The sequence below is a fragment of the Mastigoproctus giganteus genome, chromosome 12 (assembly GCF_048544385.1).
Source record: "Mastigoproctus giganteus isolate SK-2022 chromosome 12, ASM4854438v1, whole genome shotgun sequence".
Classification (NCBI taxonomy): domain Eukaryota; kingdom Metazoa; phylum Arthropoda; class Arachnida; order Uropygi; family Thelyphonidae; genus Mastigoproctus; species Mastigoproctus giganteus.
Window position 1 is genome coordinate 69,861,136 of NC_143586.1, and position 25,325 is coordinate 69,886,460.

At 36.3% G+C, this 25,325-nt stretch overlaps 1 protein-coding gene across 1 annotated transcript in view; it reads left to right on the forward strand.

The window, feature by feature from the left end:
- Khc-73 (Kinesin heavy chain 73) overlaps positions 1-25,325 on the forward strand; it is a 959,680-nt gene that overhangs the window by 709,229 nt on the left and 225,126 nt on the right. Inside the window, exons 30-33 of the mRNA XM_090386270.1 lie at positions 2,258-2,311; positions 15,717-15,869; positions 17,200-17,277; positions 17,475-17,649. Coding sequence (XP_090242396.1) covers positions 2,258-2,311; positions 15,717-15,869; positions 17,200-17,277; positions 17,475-17,649 — 460 coding nt within the window. The remainder of the gene's footprint in view (positions 1-2,257; positions 2,312-15,716; positions 15,870-17,199; positions 17,278-17,474; positions 17,650-25,325) is intronic.

The following is a 25,325-nucleotide window of genomic DNA, read 5'->3' on the forward strand; positions in this document are numbered from 1 at the left end:
CTCAATCAGCTTCAACTTCTCGAAAATCTGCTACCAATTCCTTAAATGCTGATCTTCAGGTAATTCTCCAGTGGGGCAAAGACAACTTAGTTGATTTCAACCCTTCTAAAACTCAGTCTTGTCTTATATCTCGCAAAAAGGATTCTTCTGCTCCTATGCTTATCTTTAGTGACACTCCGATTTCTAGGCAAAATGATATATCTCTTTTGGGGATTACCCTGACTTCTAATCTCTCTTGGCACAAGCACATTACAAATATTATTGCATCCTCTGCATCTACAAAACTTGGTTTTCTCTTTCGCTCTCAGTGTTACTTTTCTTCCAAACAGCTGCTCACTCTGTATAAATCGCAAATCCGCCCTGCCATGGAATATTGTTCCCACATCTGGGGTGGTGGCCCCAAAACCTCTCTCAGGCTTCTTGATTCCATTCAGAAGAGGGCAGTTAGGTTAATTAATGATTCATCTCTAACAGAGTCTCTCCACTCGCTTTCTCATAGACGCACTGTTTCTGCTGCATGCCTCTTCTACAGATACTTCCATTGACACTGTTCTTTTGAATTGGCTTCTATAATTCCCGCTCTCTCTTTCAAAACAGTCCGAACACGTGCCGCCACCAGCCAACATCCATTTACTGTCCAACTTCAAACCCACAGAACCAACTTTTCATCTTCCTCATTTATCCCTTCAACTGCCGTTTTCTGGAACAACCTTCCTTCATACGTATTTCCTGAAAATTACAATCTACAGAAGTTCAAGTCCAATATCAACAAATATCTTCTTTCGTCTTCTCAACCTCCAACCCAAGCACGGTACTAAGTACTATAGGTTATAATACCTCTCGTGTTTAGGGTTCTCATAAAAAAAAAAAAAAAAAAAAATACCATACTCTTCTTGATTAGACCGGGGTTCGAGCCTGTGAACACCAAATACGGAGGATGCAGAAAGGTCAGGGAATGACCACCGCATATCCCTGGAGCAATATGGCCTTAGTTGCTAATGCTCCTAAAAACCAAATAACAACAACAGCTTTTTTCAAATGTAATTTCCATACTTGAACACAGTATTCCAAATGTGGTCTTACAATTGCTTTATACAATGAGACCTCCCTATCTCTACAGGATAATATTCGATAAATCATCACTAATACACTGTGGGCTTTCCTGGCTGCGTGTTTAAACTGCTCAAAAAAACTTCTTATCTGTCCATATCATAACTCCCAGGTCCCTTTCTTTCTCTGTTTTTAATTCCATTTTAATTTTAATTTTAATTTATACTTTAAATTCCATACTTTTAATTAAAAGTATGGAATTTAAAGTATAAGTTATTTTGGGGTTTCTATTCCCAAGTATAAGAGCTTACATTTTGCTGCACTAAAACAAAGCCACAATTTCTGACCATTTTTTGAAGCCTGTTTAATCATCCTATTGGAGTGCCATTTGTCACTGATCATTAATAACTCTACCAATCTTGACGTTGTTTGCAAATTTTGACATCACATCTTCTATCCCTTTATCAACATTGTTTATGAAAATCAGAAACAACGATCCAAAAACCTTGGGGACTCCACTTCTGATGTTACACCGATCTGAAGATTATTCATTAATCACAACCTTCTGTCTTTCCAGTAATCCCAACATGTTCCAGCTTATACAGAGACCTCTCGTGAGGGTCTGAACCAAATGCCTTGCTAAAATCAAAATAAACTATGTCAAAATTGTTCTCTACATCCAACTCATGAGTAACTTTGTCAAAATAGCTTACCAGGTCAGTTAAACATGATTTTCCCTTAACCAAACCATGTTGTTGTTATTGAGAATGCCATATCTATATAAACATTCCTGGATAAACAAACCTTAATCATTGCTTCTATGATTTTCCTTACCACTGAAGTCAGACCAACCAGTCTGTATTTATGAACTTCACTCTTAGAACCGGCTTAATGTATTGGTGATACATTGGCACTTCTGCAATCCAAAGGAATCTCTTTCCTGAATTCAAAGATACCCTGATAATTAACTTTGTTGATTTGTGTGTCTGTACTTAGTTTGTTATTTTTGTTTGTTTTTAGGACTAATCTTAAAATTAAAATCACAATATTAACTGTTCCTTTTAACTGAAGCTCATTCACAATGAATTATATGTGACTTATCTTGCTTTCTTTTTTTTTTTTTTTTTTCAGTGTCGAAAAATTTGTTTATCTGTACTTAATTGATTTGTGGTATCCGTACTTAATTTGTTATTTTGTTTGTTTTTAGGACTGCCTTTCTGTAAGTGGCGTAATATATGAAGTAGTATCTAATATTCCAAAAGTAAGTAAATAGATAAACATTCAATGCATTTTAATTAACCAAATGATATTTAGTATTATATATAAGAGGGACCTGTATTTGACCCAGAATTATCATTGTTTCTTGTAAACATCAATCCATCATATATACATTTTTGCATAATCATTTCCAATTTTTCTCTCTCATTAACTATACTACAGCCTCTGTAGTATGATTAAGTCTACTTCTGTGGATATCCATTAGATGGCATCTTTAGAAGTAAATAAGGCAGAGCACTGATGTGTAATCACATTTTTGTAATCACATATGATACTCATTTGAAAACATAGGTGTATGACTGATGTAATGCATTTAAAGACTGCTGAGAAACATATCATACCTGCATATTTATTTTACACAAAGCATCTGAAGTATTAATGTCCATCATATGTATATTACATTATGATATTGTCAATAGGTTTATTGAGCATTCATCCACTATATTCCAAAAAAAAAAAAAAAGGGCTTAAAATGGAGCCTTGATGGTGGCATCCTGTGGAACCCTTGAGATACCTTTTGGTAATTAGTATGTCAGTACAACTTCAGGACATCTTTGTTATTAAAATAATTATATAATGTTATAGAAGTGTTAAGGGCAATTTGTCTCTTATTCTTTTCCTGATAATGCCTCATCAAAGAGAGTTGATAGCTCCCTTAGCCTTGGGAGTCTGTAAAAACTTGTAGGAAATATTTTTTATTGGTGCTCAGAATTTAAGTGAATATACTAGTGCATCATCTGTCCTATAACCTGGTTTAAAACCGGATTGTGAATTTGACGGGGTCCCAGATAAGGATAATGGAAAAGAAGTCTAAGAGAAGTGATAGCTCTATATGGGGGACTCTTAATTAATGATAAGTTAATATTGGGACTCTTGATTAAAGTTTTTAATAGAACACACATTCAAGGCATTATAAACGTTTACATCTGGTGAGTATGGGCTTGGCACACCCAGGGTCCTGAGCTGGATATCATCATTCTTCTCCTTCTTGGTTATTCCCTTTTACTTTGCACTCTCTCTCTCTCTCGCGGCTAGTGCAGCATAAGCCTCAGGCTTCCTTGCACCATATGGCTAATAATAATAATAATGTACCTTCTGCCAGTACTTATTATACAGCAATAAGAAAAATTTGAAACAAGAAACCAAACCAGGGTGTCCTGTTTCAAATTCTTTGTGTAAACTTCCCCTCAATCCCATCCAAACTGGAACATTTCTATGGTTGTAACTACTGATTGTTACTTCAACTTCCATATGCACAATGTCTAGTTTGTTTCAGCTAAAATGTATTGTGCATTTTTATTTCCGTTGTTCAGTGCTCCTTCTATTCAATATTTTGATTATCTGTTGTCCTATTTTTAATTGTTGGCTTTTAATTTTATAGACTGTTCCCAGTGATCAGAATTCCCAGTAGAGCTCACATAGGATAAACAAGTTTCCCCTCTTTGTTCTGAATTTGTCTCAAATCTATAAGTATTTGTTTTAAAGACTGGCTCCTATGGAGACCATCCTTGCATTTTACAGTGAAACTCTATCTGACCTGCAGTCTAAAATTTGATAATTCTGTTGACCACCTTTACTTGTTTTATTGTACTTGTGCGTGTTTTTTAAATGCACTTATGCAGCCTTTGAGAAGTGATTTTGTGATGATGGCTCCAGCTATGTATGTAGCAGATAAACCAGAACAGTTTGTAAGATTCTGGTTTATAAATTCATTATTAATAATATTATTGAATTCTGTGCATTTGGTTATGTGTACCAAAACAAAAAACGTTTTTCATAGCAGTTGGTAGGAACACTCGTCTCATTCCCCCACCACATATGCCCATTAGAATAAATACATGACAACACCAGACTCTGTCATTCCACATGCAAAATAGTACTATATAATTTCTATTAAAACATGCTGAAATTCTATTCAGGTTCAGTGCAGAATATGAAGAAGACATCCTATCACATGCAAGATTGTGTGATTTTGTGTGTAGTGAGTTTTCTGAAGGCTATGAAGTTGATAACCTACCTCGTGCTCATGTGGAGCCAACTGCTGTTAGGTATGATCATTTCTAGTGCCAAGGAACTTATTTTGAAAAACAGATAAATTGCAATGCATGATATTGCATTGAAATATAAGCAGTTATTTAAGAATGTGCACGGGGTGAGTCCCAAAGATACTGCTGTTCAACCATTAGTATGCACATGTTGTTTCCACTGAACTAGTTTGAACTGGAAAGTTCATACCATGTCTTGTTACAATCACTATTCAATGCATTTCTGCATTAAACAGTGACTTTTGACAAAACATGGGTATGCTACCTAATCCCAGAATCAAACAGGATAAGCGTTTGGAGTGGTGCCACCTAGGATCCCCATGACTCAAAAAGTTCAGCTCAGCCTTCAGCTGACAAGGTTATGGCAAGTGTCATTTAGGATTCGGAGGGTTGATTCTTGTTGATTTGTTTTTTGCCACCTCATGCAACACTTAATGCTTACTATTACAGCAACTTAATTCTCAATGATATATAATAAATCCAAATGTAACAAGGCATAATAGTATAAGAGCTTAAAATTATCTATTAAATATTGGTGTAGATACACCATAGGTAGCTCTAAAACAAAAACTACGATAGTAGTGGAAAGGCATCGTTTCAACCGTATCTCATATTGTGATCATCTTTCACAATGAGTTTTAGCATTAGCATTAGCAAAGGCACATGATGCAAGAAAGCAAGCTTATATAGCATCAGCCAAAAAAAAAAAAAAAAAAAACACACCCTTATTATTTCACCCATCCACTTGCTCCAAATGTTTGTCCGTGTTAATCTATTAGTCCCAAGCTAGCAGTTTTCCAACCCACCTAACTCTGCCTTGATAGTATCAGCAAATATTCTTGTACCCTTTCTATTTAAGTGTATCCCATCCCTGTACAAGCAGTCTCTCCTGTTAACAAGCACAGACTAGGCTGAGAACAATTCTATCCCTTGAACCTTGCACAATCTCTCCAGGGCCAAATTTATTGACAAGGGCAGAATTGCAGACACTTTCAAATTCAACCCTAACTCACGGCTTTATTTCAACATTGACCTGTACTTGTTAAGTAATTCCGCCGGTCTCCTATCTTAATATCATTAGTGCCAAAGTGTACAACAATATCACCTTTTGTACCCTTAAAAGATGATATCTGCTCTACAATGTCTACTCTACTTTGTCCCTAGCAGACATACCCTGTTCCTGTTCCACCTATCCTTTTTGCACAATATGTTCCCCGTTTCCCTGACAATAGAGTCACTGACAACAACTAAACAACTAGTTCCTTTGGGACCAGTGCATTCTGCCTTGGGGGTTGCCACTGTGTTGCGTCATTGATGTGGGCAGCTGACAGCTCGATGGGCCCCTCAATTTAAATCCTTCGAAGGCATCCACCCTGTCCTTCAAGCTCTCATATAGGCCCATAACAATAACAACACTGAGTTTGCGCCTGATTTCCTCATCGTGTACACACAAAGACATTCTCCTTGGCAATATCTTGTCCCATTCATGATTGCTCCAAAAAGCATCAAACAACCAGTGCATTTCAAAAGGCTGTGATTCAGAGGACAATCGCCCCCTCAGTTCTCCCCTGAGCCACAGCATTCCCATTAGTTTTAGCCCTTTGCTTTGCTGCTCTGGTCTGAGTCATGATTTCTATTCAATTTCAAATAAAATTCCAATACAAAATATAACCCTAAACTTATATCTGAATGCAGTTATAACACTATATATATGTATTTCGGTATCGAATATTATCTCCAAGTTATGTTATATGACTTTCTTGTATTCTGTCAAGTTATATGGCTTTCTTATCTCCTGTAAAGTTATATGTATTAATTTATAATGTTATGTTTGTAAAAACTAGGTCGTTATATGTATTTAGTTAAAAAAGTACAGTGTAATTGACAATGAAATTTAATAAGATTAGTAAATTTTACTGATTGAGTGATAATACTATACTCACTATCTAGTTTTATGTTAAACCTTACTCTATCTAGTTCAGGGTATATGTTGTGTTGTATAACAATGGCAGCAAGTTACGAACGGTAAATCTATGGACACTAGGTATTGATTACTTTCAAAATCGCACTATCTGAATTCAAAATAAACCACGGAGATTGACTAGGTCTATAAGATACTTATAGAAAATAATTTAATATAACAATTAAGTCAGTAAAACGGCTAAATAAAATTAAAAACCCAGGGTTCGCTGGAGCTGCAAAACTTATCCAACATGTGGATTAGATACCCTTACCGATACTAAGTAATAACCTACAAAATCTCTATCTAAATTCAAATTAAACTAAGTATCATTACTAGGAATATAAAGCACTTCTAGAAAATAAATTAATATGTCAATTTAAATAAAAAAGCAAAAATTTAAGAAAAGCTTCTCTATTAGCTGGAGCTGTAAAAACTTCGCCTGTTCACGTGTACTCTCATAGCCAAACTCAGTTACCATGTATTGCACTACCTCGAATAAGTAACACTTCACTGATAGAGAAGACTATTGTTACTTATTCTCGGTGGGCACCACCACCACCCAGACGGCACCGTTTCAAAGCTTGTTGGCCTTTCATCAGTGGGTGGGCAGGTGACATTGCAATCATGACAACCCAGTTGTGAAGTTAATTCCACAATATGAGAGATGACAAAAGGTGTATGTGATAATGCTATAATAAATCCAAATCCAACAAGGCATAATATTATAAGAGCTTAAAGTTATCTGTTAAATATTGGTCTTTAATATTAGTCTTAAATCTGAAATGAAAACTACGATAGTAGTGTAAAGGCATCGTTTCAACTGTATCTCATATTGTGACCATCTTTCGTAACTTGTGAAGGATGATCACAATATGAGATACAGTTGAAACGATGCCTTTACACTACTATTGTGGTTTCCATTTAAGAGCTATATATGGTGTATCTACATTAATATTTAATCAATGATATATATACAGGGTGATTCACTACCAGTGCGACAAACTTGCAGGAGGTGTAGGGGGCACAAAGACGAATCGGAATCACATAGCATTGCAGGGTCCCAAATGCCTTCGTCATGCGGTAGAGGGCGTTGAACGGGAGGTCGCGTGAACAGTGATCCCGCTGGAAGTCAGCATTTGCGAACCGGTTCCCGAGGTAGTAGGATGGACGAGTATTCAAATGTTGAACTGGCCGACATGCACCTCGCGTATGGAGCTGCGGACTGTAACGGGCGCGCCGCTCTGCGCTTGTACCAGGAACGTTTCCCGCACAGGAGTGCCCCTCATCATACGATTTTCGCACGTGTGCACAGAAGGTTATGTGAGACTGGTTGTTTCACGAGAGGTACCATGAATCGAGAGCGAATGACGAGGATGCCAGACGATGAGGAGAATGTCCTACGTCTTGCAGTAGGCAATCCGAGTACGAGTACTCGAGCGATAGGCCAACGATTGGGTATTTCCCAATCCACTATATGGAGGATACTGTCATCAAACCAAATGAGTTCATTCCATCTGCAACGCATCCAATCATTGGAGCCTGCAGATTATCCACTCCGGAGAGCTTTTGCTACTTCGTTTCTTCAACAGAAACGGTTCGCAAATGCTGACTTCCAGTGGGATCGCTGTTCACGCAACCTCCCGTTCAACATCCTGTACCGATTGACGAAGGCATTTCGAACCCTGCAAATGCTATGTGATTCCGATTCGTCTTTATGCCCCCTACACCTCCTGCAAGTTTGTCACACTGGTAGTGAATCACCCTGTATACATTGGTTCACAAGAAAAGACTGGGAAACTGTCAAAGGGAATCATTTATGCAGGGAAAAAAAACACATATGGTGAATATGACAAAAATTCGACCTTCGATTAGGAAAATGTGAACCATCCTCCTTACAAAGGACGTTCAGCTCCCAGTGATTATCACTTTTTTAAATGAATGAAGGATTACTTTCTAGGGAGGGGAGGTAGAAATTCAAGTGTGGTGTGCTGAATTTATTTCAGAGTCAGCCTACTTTTTTTCTGTGCTGACATTGGTGTCATACCATGCCAATTTTAAAAATGTTTCAGCATGTAGAGGGACATTATCTTAAAAAAGAGTAATAAGTTTGGTTATTCTAGTATATATTTGTTTTTTGTAAATAATAAAAAGTCAGGTCAAGGTCAACCTTGAACCACTTCATGATTGTCCCTATACTTCCAACACTTATGAACACTTTCTGTGCAGTATTATGTGCTGCATTTCATCTGTTTTCCAAAATCAGTCCCTCAAAACAATAAATGATCACATCTGTGACGACTATTTGACTGCCCATTAGCATGCAAAATTTTCTACTGCTTTCAGGAAACTTGTTGCACCAATTATGCACACTGGCACCTGATACATTTCTCATCTAGTATTTTAGGCTTTTTATACCTGGTGCTCACTGTAGTAACTTAGGCTTATTCAGGTTAAAACAGACCTTAATATTGCTAACAGGAGAGACTGCTTCTACAGGGATGAGATACACTTAAATAGAAAGGGTGCAAGAATATTTGCTGATGCTATCAAGGCAGTGTTAGGTGGGTCGGAAAACTGCTAGCTTGGGGAGATACAAGGACTAAAAGATTAACAGTAGCTGCTGGCAGAAGTGAAAGTGATTCTTGCACTGCTTCTATTGGAATGAGCAGTAGCCTGGAAAACAAGATGCAGAGGATTTCAGAGACTGCTGGGAGTCATTGCGGTACATGTAAACACGAGTTGAGTTAGGGTAGCTAAGAATAGGAACAGGTGCATGTATACTTGCGTATACACCAATGCTAGGAGTTTGGTAAATAAATTTGATGAATTTGAGGTGTTGGTCAAAACATCAAAGGCAGATATTGTTGGGATATCAGAGACATGGTGTCACACAGATATAAAGAATGCAGAACTGGAATTTGGGGAGTACAATGTGTACAGGAAAGATAGACAGGATAGGGAGGAGTGGTTATGCTATTAGTTAAAAAACACATAAAATCCAAGGAAGTGCAGCCAGTCGACATCACTGGACAGTGCAGTGTTGAGTTAGTTTGGTGTGACATAAGCACTGGGAGATCAAAATTGAGAGTAGGAGTGTGTTATAGACCTAATGACTCTGATGAATATAATAAAAACTGTACAGAGAAATAGAGTGGGCCAGTAAATCAGAGTCTTATAAAGTGGGATTTTAATTTCCCAGATATTGACTGGAATTTGTGGGTTGGTCACTCACACACTAGCAAGGCTTTTGTGGATTTATTGGATGATTGTTTTCTACATCAGCATGTTACAGTGGCAACTAGAGGGAATAATACTCTTGATCTGATTATTAGTAGTGATTCTTCATGCATTAAGAATCTGCAGATAAAGGAACCACTAGGTGGCAGTGATCACAGTGTGCTGAAGTTGGATTTACTCAAAGAGGTAACTACCATCAGGAGTAAAGGGGATGGATGGTTTTTGCTTTCGTAAAAGCGACTACGGTGGTCTGAGATAGTATTTAAATTCTATATGGTGGGACCAACTGATGATGTTACCAACAGCAAATTCAAAATGGGAGACATTCAAAGAATTAATCTTGGCTTTACATACCAACTAAGAAATATTTTTCAAGGTCTAGCCCTAAATAGATGTCATATGAACTAATGAGACATGTGGCAGAGAAGAAAAATGCATGGGATACATTATATTAATGGATGACATGAAAGCCTATGATAGATATAAGCTGGTCTGTAACCAAGTCACAAAGGAGATTAGGCAGGCAAAGGCAGATTATGAGAAATCTTTGGGAAAGGATGCAAAGGAAAAAGAGCAAAGAGTTCTTCACCTATGTAAAGTCTAGAAGGAAAGGGATGAATCAGATTGGTCCACTGGATATTGATGGTTCAACATTTGATGATCCTGCTCAGGTGGCTAACAAACTAAATGAGTATTCTGCATCTATATTCACACATGAGGAGTTATTCAGGGAGGGGAATGCCAGAGGTGAATTAAACTCTGGCAGTGATCTAGATGATTTTGTAATAACTGAGAGGAAAGTGGAGGGAAAATTGTTGAAGATAAACATAAAAAAGGCACCTGGGGTGGATTGGATCTATCCAGTTATATTAAAGGAGGCAGCAAAGGAAGTAAGCAAACCCTTAGCCATAATTATGAGAGCTTTCTTGGACTCATGGGAGGTACCCATGGACTGGAGATGTGCATATGTGACCCCAATTCACCAAGGAGGATCAAAGGGTGACACAAGTAATTATAGACCTGTTAGTTTAACTTCTGTTCCAGGGAAATTAATGGAGGCACTGGTTAAAGAAGTACTGCAGGATCATCTACACAAGACTTCAGTTATAGCTCAGACACAGCATGGTTTTGTTAAGGGGAAGCCTTGTCTGACCAATCTGATTGGATATTATGATGTGGTCACAAAGGAACTAGGGGGGGAAGATCCGCCTATTTGTACATTTTGTCAGACTACACTTATGGTGAAGCATATTCCAATAAATTGCAATCATTATAATAATTATTGAAACAGAATTTTCAAATCGCTTTCACATGTGCAAGAACCTTTGATATTATCCCATCTGATTGGAGACAATGCAAATCTAGCTGAGTTCTTTTATTTCTTAAAGCACATGGAATTATTTTACAGATTTTAACTGGTAATTGCACTGCCAAATAGAATCAGGCACAATATGGCCTTAGCAGCCCTTGTGCCACTAAACAAAATATCAACCAACCAACAAAGGAACTGGATGCAGGGAATAAGCTTGATATCATATATTTAGATCTTAGAAAGGCCTTTATTTCATCCTCCAATTTGTTCAGCAGCTTTCAACTCAGAAAACTCATTCCAACAGCTCTACATCCTTCTTAAAATGAGGCCTCCAGACCTGTATACAGTACATAAGGTGGCCTGACTATCGCCTTATACAAGAGGACAATCACCTCCTTAACCCTGCTAGAAAAATTCCTGTATATCATTGATAAGACACCATGAGCTACTTTTGCAGACCGTCTGCACTGTTCAGAAAACTTCATATCTGCCTGCACAATTACCCCCAGATCCTTTTCACTCTCTACCACTGTCAGTGTAGTACCAATCAGTTGATACGTTACTATGGGCTTCCCATATGCAGTACTTTACATTTGTCAATGTTAAACTTCAGTTTCCACCTCTCAGCTCATCTGCTCAACTTTTCTAGATCCTGTTGCAGCACCATACTGTCATTAGTGTCATTAACAGCCTTGCCGACCTTTGTATGATCTGCAAACTTGGACATTAATGCTGATATACCACCATCAGTAAAATTTATGAATACGGAAAACAACAATGGACCCAACACTGAACCTTGGGGGAATCTACTAATAACATTAGTCCACGAAGAGCAGTGTCCATTGATTATCACTCTCTGTCTTCCCCAACTCAACCATCCCTTTTTTTTCCATAGTAACAGTCTTCCAACTTTCTAAGATCCAAATATATGATATCAAGATTATTAATTTTTGCATCCAGTTCCTTTGTAACTGCATCATAGTATCCAATCAAATTGTTCAGACAAGACTTCTCTCTTAACAAACTCATCCTGTGTTCGAGCTATAACTGAAGTTTTGTCCAGATGACCCTGCATTGCTGCTTTAACCAGTGCCTCCATTAATTTCCCTGCAACAGAAGTTAAACTAACAGGTCTGTAATTACCTGTGTCTCCCTTTGATCATCCTTTGTGGATGATCAAAGTCCAAGGAAGCTCTCATAATTATGGCTAATGGTTTGCTTACTTCCTTTGCTGCCTCCTTTAATATAACTGGATAGATTCCATCTATCTCAGGTGCTTTTCTTATGTTTATCTTCAGCAATTTCTCCTCCATCTTACTCTCGGTTATTACAAGATTATCTAGCTTACTTCCAGAGTTTAATACACCTCTAGCATTCCCCTCCCTGAATAACTCCTCATGTGTGAATGTAGATGCAGAATATTCATTCAGTTTGTTAGCTACCTGAGCAGGATCATCAACAGTTGAACCATTGATATCAAATGAACCAATCTGATTCATCCCCTTCCTTCTAGAGTTTACATAAGTAAAGAACTCTTTGCTGTTTTTCTTTCCATCCTTTGCCTGCCTAACCTCCTCTGTGACTTGGTTACAGACCAGCTTATATTTATCAATGGCTTCTGTGTCACCTGTTAATTTATATGTATCCCATGCATTTGTCTTCTCTGCCACATGTCTAATTAGTTCATCTGACATCCATTTAGGCCTGAATCTTGAACAATATTTCTTAGTTGATATGAAAAGTCTAGTAGCTTCTAAGATTAATTCTTTGAATGCCTTCCATTTTGAATTTACTATTGGTAACATATCAGTTGGTCTCACTGTATAGAATTTAAATACTGTCTCAGATCTCCGTAGTCACCTTTACGAAAGCAAAAACCCTTCCCATTACCCTTGATGGTAGTTACTTCTTTGAATAAATCCCACTTCAGCACACTGTGATTACTGCCACCTAGTGGTTCCTTTATCTGCAGATTCTTAATGCATGAAGAATCACTACTGATAATCAGATCAAGAGTATTACTCCCTCTAGTTGCCACTGTAGCATGCTGCTGTAGAAAACAATCATCCAATAAATCCACAAAAGCCTTGCTAGTGTGTGAGTGACTAACCCACAAATTCCAGTCAATTTCTGGGGAAATAAAATCCCCCATTATATGACAGGGGTTAAAAGAGGAACTTGCTAACATAGCCTGTGAACACATGCACCTGTACAGACAAAATACACAATAAAGGCATACCATAAGAATTGGCAGACTATGATCAAAATACTTGATACACCATTAGTAAAAACTATAAGTCTGTTGCTTCAATTTCAACATTGAACAGGTTTCTATGTTCCAATATATGCTGAAAAGCAGTCACTTTTACAGTATTAAGCTAATTGAGGATACTTGAAAAAATAACAGTGTTGTAAACCTGCAAGTACAGCACATCAGTAACATACAGTAATTTTGTCACAAGTTCTCCTCCTGAACTGTATAAAGGTGGAGAAGAAAAGATATTGACTCTATTGAAAGGTACGAAAGAGGACAACAAAACTAGTTTTGGATGCAAAGAGGAAGAGAGGAAGAGCACATACAGGAAGAGACTTCAGTTCTGTATGCTGCAAAGTTTGGAAACTATTAATGGGGATCAAATTAAACTAAATACAGGCATATATGACTTGAGCAGTCATTGATAAAGACATTTCTTCTTTCTAGGGTGATACAAGCAAGAGGAAATAGACTGAAATTATGGAAAGATAATTGTGGACTGGTTATAAGAAAAATTGCATTTAGTCAAAGTGTAATCAACTCTTATAAGAAATTATCATCTAGCCTTGAGAGACTGAGAACTTATATAGATTTAAAGAGGGTTTAGCTAAATATTTTGAAGAGATACATAAAATATAAACCTTGAGAGACTATTTGTTTAATTTTAATTTTTTATGTCAGACACTATATAACCTTTGTTTTCTTACATTGTTCTGCAATTTTAATACTAATATTAATAAATAAAATAAAGATAGAAAGCCTCAAACTATGGAAAGTTCAAACATACTTTGAATTTTTAGGTTTTCTGCCCCAAAATTTCATTATTCTAAGAAGTACACCTTTTGGCATCTCTAATATTGTGTAAATAAGTCACAACTGGGTTGTCAGCTATTATACCTCTGGGTACCTGCCTGCTTACTAATTAGAGGCCAAACAGTTTGAAACAGTGCTGTCTGCATGGTGATATTCAGCTGAGAATGGTAAACAGTTCTTCACTAATGGGGAAGTGGTACTTATTTGAAGTACAGGTAGTTCTCAACTTTACGAGTTAATTCATTCCTAGCCCGCGCTCTTAAAGCGAAAACTCGTAAAGCGGGAATTTATTTCCTATAGACATAATGTTAAAAATAGGGGTCATGTTCTCAACAATGAAATTAGTTAGCTAATTAGTTTATGTTTAAACAATGATTGATTTATCGAAAGAAATGAAAATGTAGCCTGTAAAATCAAGCAAATTATAATAATAGAGAAGCCGACCGGGCTAGCCAGGTGGGTAAAGTGCCTGCCTGGCAACCCAAAGGTCGCGAGTTCGAATCCCGCCTCAGGCTTAGATCAGAGTAAAATGCAAAAACTTTGGGCGGTGCATTATGGCTACAGAAGCCGATGCGCCAACAACTAACAAAAAATATATATAATAATAGAGAAATTATTTACGACTTACAAATGCTAAAGAATGTTTATTCTTCATCATCATCGACTAAATGCACACTCATTGATCACTCATTATTGGCTCGGCACTCATTGGTTTGTTGCACAAGGAGTCTTCTTCTTCAGAAATTCTTCAAGAGGCATTTATTTCCAAAATTATCTTCTCTTTGCTTTTTAAATTTCATAGCATGCATAAGCATTTTTTAAAGGAATGCACAAATTGCAACTAAGACAATTTGTGTGAAGTAACAAGTTTACGAAGCTTTAAAAAAAGGAATGAAGAGAAGATTCTGAAAATGTATTTGATTTTTATATGACTAAAGATTTCAGTAAAGGTGAAACGCATTTCACCATAATTACGTAAAAAACCACACAATTCCAGCTATCGGTATTTTCGCAAATGCAAGAAAATGGAGGTTACTACCCACTTGCAGTAACCGAAAAGTCCAATAAATTGGAAAGTGCAAATTGTTTTTATCATTTTATGGTCGTGACCTCCAAAAATGTGCTTTAGAAAAATATCACAAAGGCGTTTAAAATTGATTCTTATAATGGGAACATATGATAACGATGAAAGTGTAGTGCATTTTAATGATTTGAATTGGTAACTAATACAATTTACAAACCATGCTCACGACCTTTTATATGGCCTTAAGGTCATGCTCGTGACCTTAAAATTGACATTTTAGAGAGATAAACAGCTTAGTTATACAACGAAAATTTCAACTTCCGAGATCTTGAAATGAATTACCAAAAAACTAATGTGTTATTGGGTTCACATTACGATATTTTAACGATACGATGGTGTCTCTGGAACTGATTAATATCGTAAAGCGGGGTACACGGGTACACTGTATTGTATAGCTATGCTCATGTTTTGGAATGCGGTATTTATGAATGTTTAACATTCATTTTTTGCAATTAATGTTTATATTTTCGATTTTGTTGATACTTGGGGAAAAAAAACTTGTAAACCCAGAAACTCATAAAGCAAGAACTGCCTGTATAAGAGAAAGGCAATTGTGAAGGATTTTGAAATATGCAATATTATAATAATGTACAAACTTCAGTTTGTCTTGAAAATTCAACTAAGTAGTAATGATGCAATTGCACTAATGATTTAATTTAATTACTTTTTTTTTTTTTAAGGCTTCAGAAGATCCAGAGGATAGAGAAAGTTTGGCTCTTATGGCTGCTTCAGGTGAAGATACTGCAACCAATGATGGGGAGAGTTATATAGAAAAGTACTCTAGGGGAGTCTCTGCTGTAGAAAGTATCTTAACTTTGGATCGTTTGAGACAGGTAATTTTTTTAAAAGTTGGAATTTAGATATTGGAAGCTGTGGAGAACTGATTAAAACACACTCATTAATTTAAATTTAAGAGATGGCTTTATTAACCCTGTTTATCATGTTATATATCTTAAGATGATAGTTTAGTTTATCATGATATTGAGGTATAGTGGATACAGTGTAAACGAGCTCACTGTTTCTGCTTATGATGAATATAAATGCTTACATATTACTCTAACACAGCCCATGTATTTCCATTTTCCAAGATGACCCACAGCATGGCTTGAAATACCTGGTACCTTGCTTTCTGGGCTGCTGATTTCCCCTAGAAGCAGTTCAAGAATCACTTTCACCTTTGCCTGCAGCAATTGTCAATCTATTAGTCTGTATCCACCCCAAGTAAGCAGTTTTTTGACCTGCCTTGATAGCATCAGCAAATATTCACCCTTTCTATTTAAGTGTATCCCATCCCTGTAGAAGCAGTCTCTTCTGTTAACATGCTGATAAGAATTCTACCCCATGAGCCTTGCACAATCTCTCCAGGGCCAAATTGATTGATAAGGCTCTCATCATCTACTCCTCCTATCTTGTCTGGGCAGAATTGCAGACACTTTCAAATTCAGTCCTAACTCATGACTTTTTCCCATCATTGCCGTGTACTTGTTAAGTAAGTCCTCAGATATCACCTTTTGTGCCCTTAAAAGATATCTGCTCTACAACACCATCAACATTTGCCCCTGGCAAAGATATCCTGGTGTCTATTCTATTTATCCTTTTTACACAATATATTTCACTCTTGATAGACTCACTGAAAATGGCTACCCCTGTGGGACCAGCACATTTTGCCTTGGGGGTTGCCGCCATGTTGCCCAATGCACAAGTGCAAGCTCTGACATTGAGGTGGGCAGCTGAGAACTTGATAGGCCCCCAACATAATTCCTTCTAGAGCATCCACCCTGTTGTTCAAGCTTTCATAAATGCCTGTCAGAATTCTGATTTGATGTATGTTCCAATAGAAGCAGTGCAAGAATCGCTTTCACTTCTGCCTGCAGCTATTGTCAATCTATTAGTTTGTGTATTCCTCCCCCCAAGATAGCAGTTTCCCAACCCACTTAACATTTTATATATATATTAGTCAGATAAAATTGTTGATTTCATTTTTAACAAAGATGTAGAAAAGTTCACAATTACTTGCTAATAACACACATATACACAGTGCTTAATTGTGTGAGCATACCCTTTAGCCCTTTGATTTTATTCTGTTACAGTTTCAAACTTTTCATTTAAGTTATATATATAACAAAATAAATTTGGACTCAAAAAAAATATTTTTATTTACAGCAAGTAGCGGTAAAAGAATTATTAGCATCAAAGGGAAGACCATTACGAAAAACAGCAAGCGTACCAAACATTTCTCATGTAAGTTTAAGTATTCTTCTGAACTTTGTTTCTTAAAATTTAAAAAAAAATTGTTTTCTGGGTCAACATTAGTGAAAGAATTAAGAAGTGTGGTGGGGAAAAGAATTACATTCTGATTTTCTTATATTTTGAACAAAATTTTTTCATAAACAGAAAACAAAATACCTTAGTATTATGTTTTTTTTATATCTTTCAAGATATTACCATCTTCAGGCAAGTTAGAAGAATGTCGTGCAGACTCTGTCACCGATTTATCGTTGCATTCTTTTACTAGTACTCTTGATAGATTGTGTTCTAGATCAACATCCCTAAAAGATGTTGGCAAAGATTGCAAGACATCCTCAGGAAATAGCGGAAATCCATTTGGACTCAGTAAGTAGATATTATTTTAAGTTATAATATAATAGTTTATAGATATCATAATGTCTGAAAGTTTGTGAAAGTTCGCAACACAAAAAATTGTAAAATTGGGAATAGGTGCCAGTTCCACCAAACTTGGTGGAACTGGCATGAGATTGTATGTAAATAAGTAGCTTGATGGATATTAGTGAAATCCAAATTCCTGGTGGAACTGGCAACTATTGTTAGGAGCTGGATGTGATTTCAAGACTGAAATGCTGGAAAGGATGTTGTGTTCTTTGTTGCACTTTCTGTGGTAAAATGTACTGAAGCCTACAACAGCTATAAGTTGATCTGTAGTAGTACCACAGAAAAGGTTAGATGGGCAAAAGATGATTATGAGAAATCACCAGCTGAGACAATGACAGGGACAAGGAGTTTTTCAATTTTGTGAATACAAAGAGGAAAAGAACCAATCAAATTTCCTGTGTATACACATGAAAAATTTAGGAAAGTCATATATAACTCAGCTGTTGTTGGTAATTGATTGAACAGATGCTTTGTATTGATGTTTTTAGAGATGAAAGCCCTTCATAACATGGAGAAGCTGTGTGGTGTGCGTGAAGCTGAGCAGTATGAAATTAAAATGTTAAAATTACAGAAGGCTGTTTATTATAAATACTTTCAAGCCTAAGGGCAAGTAAGGACTTGGCATTGATGGAATATATCCAATAATTTTGAGGGAGCTGGTGAGAGAATGCTAAGTGTTAAGTTTAAAACTGTAAATGTAATTATTAGGGCTCGTTGGGAGATTCTTTCAAACTGGAGAAGTCCAAAACATATTGCTAGTTCTAAGAGAAAAGTAAGGCAAGGCTGAATTTACTGAACTGCAGTGGTGTAGTTGATTCTGGGATCCAAGGTCATGGATTCTCCAGAAAAATGCAATGACTATTGGCCCAGTGCCCCAGACATCATAATTCCCATACTGACTAGAGACAGCCAGTCTGATTTCAGTGTTAAGGGAAAGATTGAGAAAAGCAATGCGAGGGCATCTAGCTAGATGAGTGATATTCTGAAGGAAACAGAAGATTTTGTATGGGGAAAATCTTGTTTAACTAATCTAGTTTAGCTATTTTGGAAGGAGTAGCTCATGATGTGGATATAGGAAATAATTTTGACGTTATTTATTTGGACTTTAGCACACCATTTGACTCTTCCACATAAGAGGTAACTATATAAGCTGGAACATATTGGTGTAATAGGTATTCTACCTGGATGGATTGCAGGATTGCTGCATGAAAGAAAACAGAGGGTTTGATTAATGGCTATTGTTATAATTGGAATCCATCAAGGATTGGTGTTGGCACTACTGCACCTCTTATTTCTTAAATAATATTGATAAATGGATACAGATTGTGATACCAAAATTTGCAGATAAGATCAAGCAAATAAAGTTAATGATTAATAATGTTGAATATTGAATAAGTTAATGACCAAGCAGCACTCTTTCAGCATGACTTGGACAGGCTTCACAAATGATCAGGATATATATATATATATATATATAATTACGAATAATAAAAATAAATAGAGAAGCTGTATGGTATGTGTGGGGGAAGAAAATTAAGATTTAGATGGATTAGAATTGCGATAATATGAATTATGGATCAGGGACACTGCAAGCGCAAAGGTACCCTACAACCATAATGTATACATAAATTATTTTTATGTGTAGAATATAGTAAGTATACATATAAGTATCGAATTTAACTAATGCTACTAATGAAAATATGGTGTACCCTGGGAGCGATATATGTGTTGAACAAAGGGTGGAAGAAAGGAAAAGAAAATAAGTGTAATGATATAAAATGAAAAGAACCAAAAAGTAAATTTTGAAAAAACAACGACCAAGATAGAAATAGCATTGCAGTATCTTTCATAATTTTTGTGTCTTCTTCAGAGGTCATCCACCAAAATTATGAAAAGGACAGCAATACTCTTACTTCTGTTTCTGACATGTTCTGTATGTCAAAGAACATGTGTAAGAAACCACGTGGTAAAATATAAAAAGAATTTTGAATACAAATTTTGAATAAATAATTAAAATCAAGTTATGCAAAACTATTATCTGTTACTAAAGTATTACATACAGAACATGGATGACCTTACAGAAGTAAGCAGACCGCTATGAAAGTGAAATAGGCAAAGACAAAGGAATAGGAGTGACAAGGACTTACCGCTACTGGTGGTGTTGACAGAAAAGACTGTGCCGGAGGCTAACCCGTGTATATATGCGTAGATACGCTAGCGGCGCCTAGCGTTAGACGAATTTTGGTGTCTGTATATTATGTAATGAATTTACGTAGGCGGTGGAGCTGCGCTAGGCTAAGATTAAGTACATGATGCTCAAACACCCAGGATAGCTAAGAAATATAATAGCTAAGAGTATTGCTGTCCTTTTCATAATTTTGGTGGATGACCTCTGAAGAAGACACAAAAATTATGAAAGATACTGCAATGCTATTTCTACCTTGGTCGTTGTTTTTTCAAAATTTGCTTTTTGATTCTTTTCATTTTATATCGTTACACTTATTTTCTTTTCCTTTCTTCCACCCTTTGTTCAACACATATATCGCTCCCATGGTACACCGTATTTTCATTAGTAGCATTAGTTAAATTCGATACTTATATGTATACTTACTATATTCTACACATAAAAATAATTTATATATATATATATATATATATATATATATATATATATACAGTCAGTTCTGCTATAACACATATTTTGGCAATGCAACTGATATATTAGGGAACAATGCGAGTATAATGTGATTTTCATGTTGACTCATGCACGATTTTGTCTGCGAATAACACAAAGTGAATGTTCAGCACCAAGCTGAACATAGCGGGCTGTGCAGCAATACATACAAGTTTATGAAGCTTAAAAAATGTCAGGCGTCAAATGTGTGAGAGCTATATTTCCCATTTACTGTAGTTGTATTGGTCGGAGACACACTGTTGTCATTCGCTGTATGCAAAAAGTATTGTAGGCCAACTCATGTTTTCATGTATGGCTCATGTTTTCAGGAGCTTACATTTTTCAGTTCGAACAGAAATTTAGTGAAGCGTGAGCAAAGGAGTACAATTCTGGAGATCACCACCATAAAACAATAAAAACAGTTTGCAGGTTCCGTTTTATTGGGCTTTTCTGTTTGTGCAATCTAATTATAAACAGGTAGTAAACTCGATCCTATTGCATTTACGATAATACTGATAGCCGGATTTCTGCGAGTTTTTACGTTATTATGGTGAAATGTGTTGCCCTTCCACGAAATCCTCAATCATATAAAAAACATAAATAAATTTTCAGAATATTCTGTTCATTCCTATTTTTTAAGCTTCCTATTTTTAATGCATGAAATTGTTATTGCGTATCTCACCTGTGCAATTTGTGCATGCCTTGTTCGTTGTTATTGATTGCTTATCTTTTTTACTGTTTTAAATTTAACAATCAAAAAAAAAAAAAAAAAAAGTCAGTGAACAGACAAATAAAATGTGTATATTACAGTACTGTATTTACTGTAATATTTATTTATTTATTAGAAATTTAAAATGTTTAAACCTGTGTTAGCAATTAAATCCTGTGTTAAACCTATTTTAGTGTTTTCCTTTCCACACTGAACATTTTTTTTTTTTTTTTTTTTTTTTGAGTGCTTTGCCCCTATCCCCATTTTTCCTATAAGCCCTGTTGTTTTTAATGTGCGAAATGCCATAATGTGGAGATTTTTATAATGTACTGCATTATAGCTGAACTGACTGTATATGGAAACCGTTTTAATGCTATAAAATGCAATTTTTTACCCTTGGGAAATAACAACCCCAAAATAATTATTAGGAGTTGAATTAAAAAGAGGAAAGAGATTTGGGGAATATGATCCAAGTACACACAAAATTCTCTGTACAATGTACACTAACAGAAAAGTGAGCTCTTGGTGATGATTTTTCGAACATTTCCTTATAAAGATAGGTAATCCCACTGTATAAAGCATTGGTGAGACTACACTTAGAATATTTTATTCAAGTATGGCAATCACACCAAAAACAAAAAAAAAAAAAAAAAAATCAAAATTCCTCAAGAGATTCAAAGACCTGTGATGCTCATAGTGAGAGTGTTATTAGCCATATAATTCAAGGAAGTCATAGGTTTTGGTTGCACCAGTAAAAAAAAAAAAAAAAAAAATTAATAATAATAATAACAAATAAATAAATAAATAAGAAATACAATAATAATAATATATAAATAAATAACATGAAATATAAAGAAAGATATAAAAAATAACAAAAGAAAATATATAAAAAATAACAAAAGAAAATATATAAAAAAGTAGATAAGAAAATAGACTGATTATGTTCTTCTCTCCTCCAATAAAGGCTATCCAGTTGGCCATTGGATTTCTGCAATCTGTCAGCCTCAACTACCCACAGAGGTAAATTGTTTCAGTAATCAACAGCTTCCTGCAATCCAGTCTAAACCTCTTCCCTAGTAATTTGAATTTATGGCCCCTAGTTCTGGAATTATTTATAACAATGAAAATTTCACCCTCATTCATTTTACTTTCACCTCTTAAAGTCTTATAGACCTCCTTAAAGTGCCTAGTTCCCAAGCTCTGTAGCCCACATAAATCATAGTCTTTCTTCATATGGTTACACCTTTGCAGATCTCACCATACAGATGGCCCATCCTTGGTGGATCCTTTCAAGAAGTGCAATATCTGTTTTTAGGTGAGGTCTCCATATTTTGACACAGCATTCCAAGTGCAGTCTTACAATTGCCTTGTACATTTGGATTATGACCTCCCCCCCCCCCGTTCAGTAAATCATCAATAGAACAGTATAGGCTTTCCTGGCCATCTGTTTATATTGCTCAGAGAACTTCACATCTCCTTATATCAACTTCCAGATCCCTTTCTTACTGTACCCTTTTTAATTCAACCCCACTGAGTGTATAATATATTTTGAGTTCCTATTTCTCTAGTTGTGTTGTAAGTTTAGGTGCATCAACAATTTAGACCATATCATGCCATGTATATTATGTCATAAATTCTGTGGTTGATTTGCATATTTACTGGGCAAAAATCTTGAGTTTCTCGGAGAAAAAAAACCATGCAACCCTTGGGTGAGACTGACTAACTCAGCCACATTGTGAAAAAAAGCCCATAAAATTCCTCATGTCATTGGCAGAATTCAAATTCTGGTCTTTTCACCCAGTGTGGAGAGGATGTTTGCCAAGTACATTTGTGTATAGACCTGCTTTTGTGTATAAGAACTTGCATTTTGCTGCATTAAAATAAGCTGCCACTTTTCTGATCATCTTTGAAGCCTATTTGAGTCATCCTGAAGGAGATTTGTCACTGGTCATTAACCACTCTCCCAATCTTTAAGTCATTTGCAAATTTTGACATCATGCCCTCTATCTCTTTGTCAATGTCATTTGAGAAAATCAGAAACAACAGTGGTAGAAGACCCAGTCCTCTTAGGACTGGTTCTGATGTTACACCAATCTGAAGAATATCCATCAATTGCAGCCTAACGCAGCCACCCTGTAATCTAAACTTAGAATCTTGCTTGTGATTCCAACATGTTCCAGCATATACAGTAACCACAGATGAGGGACTGAATCAAATGTATTGCTAAAATCCAAATAAACTACATCCAGCTCATAAATAACTTTGTGAAAATAGGTTAATTAAACATGATTTTCCCTTAATAAAAAGCATATTGTGTGTCTTCAAAATGCTTTTACTACCTAAATGTCCCTGGATTGCACTCTTATTCATTGCTTCCAGTATTTTTCTAAAGTCAGACTGACCATTCGATAGACATCCCCTTCACTGTTAGACCTGCTTTTGTGTATTGGCTATATGTTAGCACTTCTTCAGTCAAAAGGAATCTCTCCCGAGTCCAGTGATGTCCTTATAATTACCCTGTGGACCTAATTGTTCAATAAACTCTCTGACAGCTTCCCTGAAAATTACTGGGTGTATGCCATGAACTCCAGGGCCATACTTTCCTCAAACGTTTTTCTAGTAAACAGTCATCTGTAATTTTGAAATCACTAATTTCACAATATCTCATCCTCATTCACACAGTTTCTCCTCACGATAAAGGTCAACATAAAGATCAATTGAAATACCTATTCAATTCATGCAATGTCAGTTAGGTTATCCTTCCCACACTTCTTACACAACGGACCAATCTGATTCATTTTCTTCCTCTTGTATTCACATACACGAAAACTGCATATCTCCATATTTTGCTCTCTTAGTGCTTTCTCATATTAAGTCTTTGCTGCCCTGACTTTTTCTGTGGTACTATTGCAGATCAACTTGTAGCTGTTGTTGGCTTCAATGCTTTTCATCACTCTGTAACTATCCCATGCCATCTTTTATGGCTTAATTAGATTGACCAGCACTGTATCCATCCATCTTGGCATCCTCTTCATACTTACTATTAGCATTAGTAGTGGCATATGATGCAAGAAATCAAGCTTATACAGCATCAGCTAAAAAAAAACCCTTCCCATTTCACCCATCCATTCACTCCAAAGGTTTTCCAGTTTTCCTTCAATTTATTTAAGCTATCAGCTTACACAATGACAGATGGAAGTTTGTTCCAACAATCAACCACCCCTAGCTTAAGGTAAATTTCCGCACATCTATTCTACAACTATCTTTCTTCAGATTAAATTTATGCCATCTCAGGTGCGTAATCTGAGCAAGAGGAAGAATTCCATCAACATTGAGCTTGCTCAAACCATTCAAGGCCTTATACACCTCAATCAGATCACCTCGTAGGTGCCTAGTCTCCAGATGCTGCAATTTGCAGAACTTGAGTCTTTCTTGGTAAGAGCAAGCCTTTGTTCTGCTCACCAATCTCATTGAACTTCTCTGTACTTGTTTCAGCAGCTCTAATTACTTCCTAAAATTAGGTGTCCAGACCTGTATGCAGTACTCAAGGTGGAGCTTGACCATTGCCTTATACAAAGCGATAATCACCTCTTTATCCCTCCTAGCAAAATTCCTGTATATCATTGACAAGACCCCATGAGCTGCTCTGGCAGCCTGTCTACACTGCTCAGAAAACTTCATATCTGATCGCACAATTACTCCAAAATTTTTTTCATTCTCCACTAACCTCAGTGTAGTACTGCACAGTTGGTATGTTACTCTGGGCTTACTGCTACCAATATGCAGTACTTTGCATTTGTCAACGTTAAACTTCAGTTGCCACCTCTCAGCCCATTTGCCCAACTTATCTAGATCCTGTTGCAGTAGTGTACTATCATTAACAACCTTTCCAGCCTTTGTATCATCTACAAACTTGGACATTAAGCCTGTTATACCTTCATCAATATCATTGAGAAGTATAGAAAACAACAATGGTCCCAACACAACCTGGGGGACTCCACTAATAACATTAGTCCACAAAGAGCAGTGTCCATTGACCTTCATCAATATCATTGAGAAGTATAGAAAACAACAATGGTCCCAACACAACCTGGGGGACTCCAGTAATAACATTAGTCCACAAAGAGCAGTGTCCATTGATTACCACTCTCTGTCTTATCCCACTCGACCATCCTTTTATCTACAGCAGCAACTTTCCCTTAATGCCATACTGCTCCAATTTGTACGGCAGCCTTC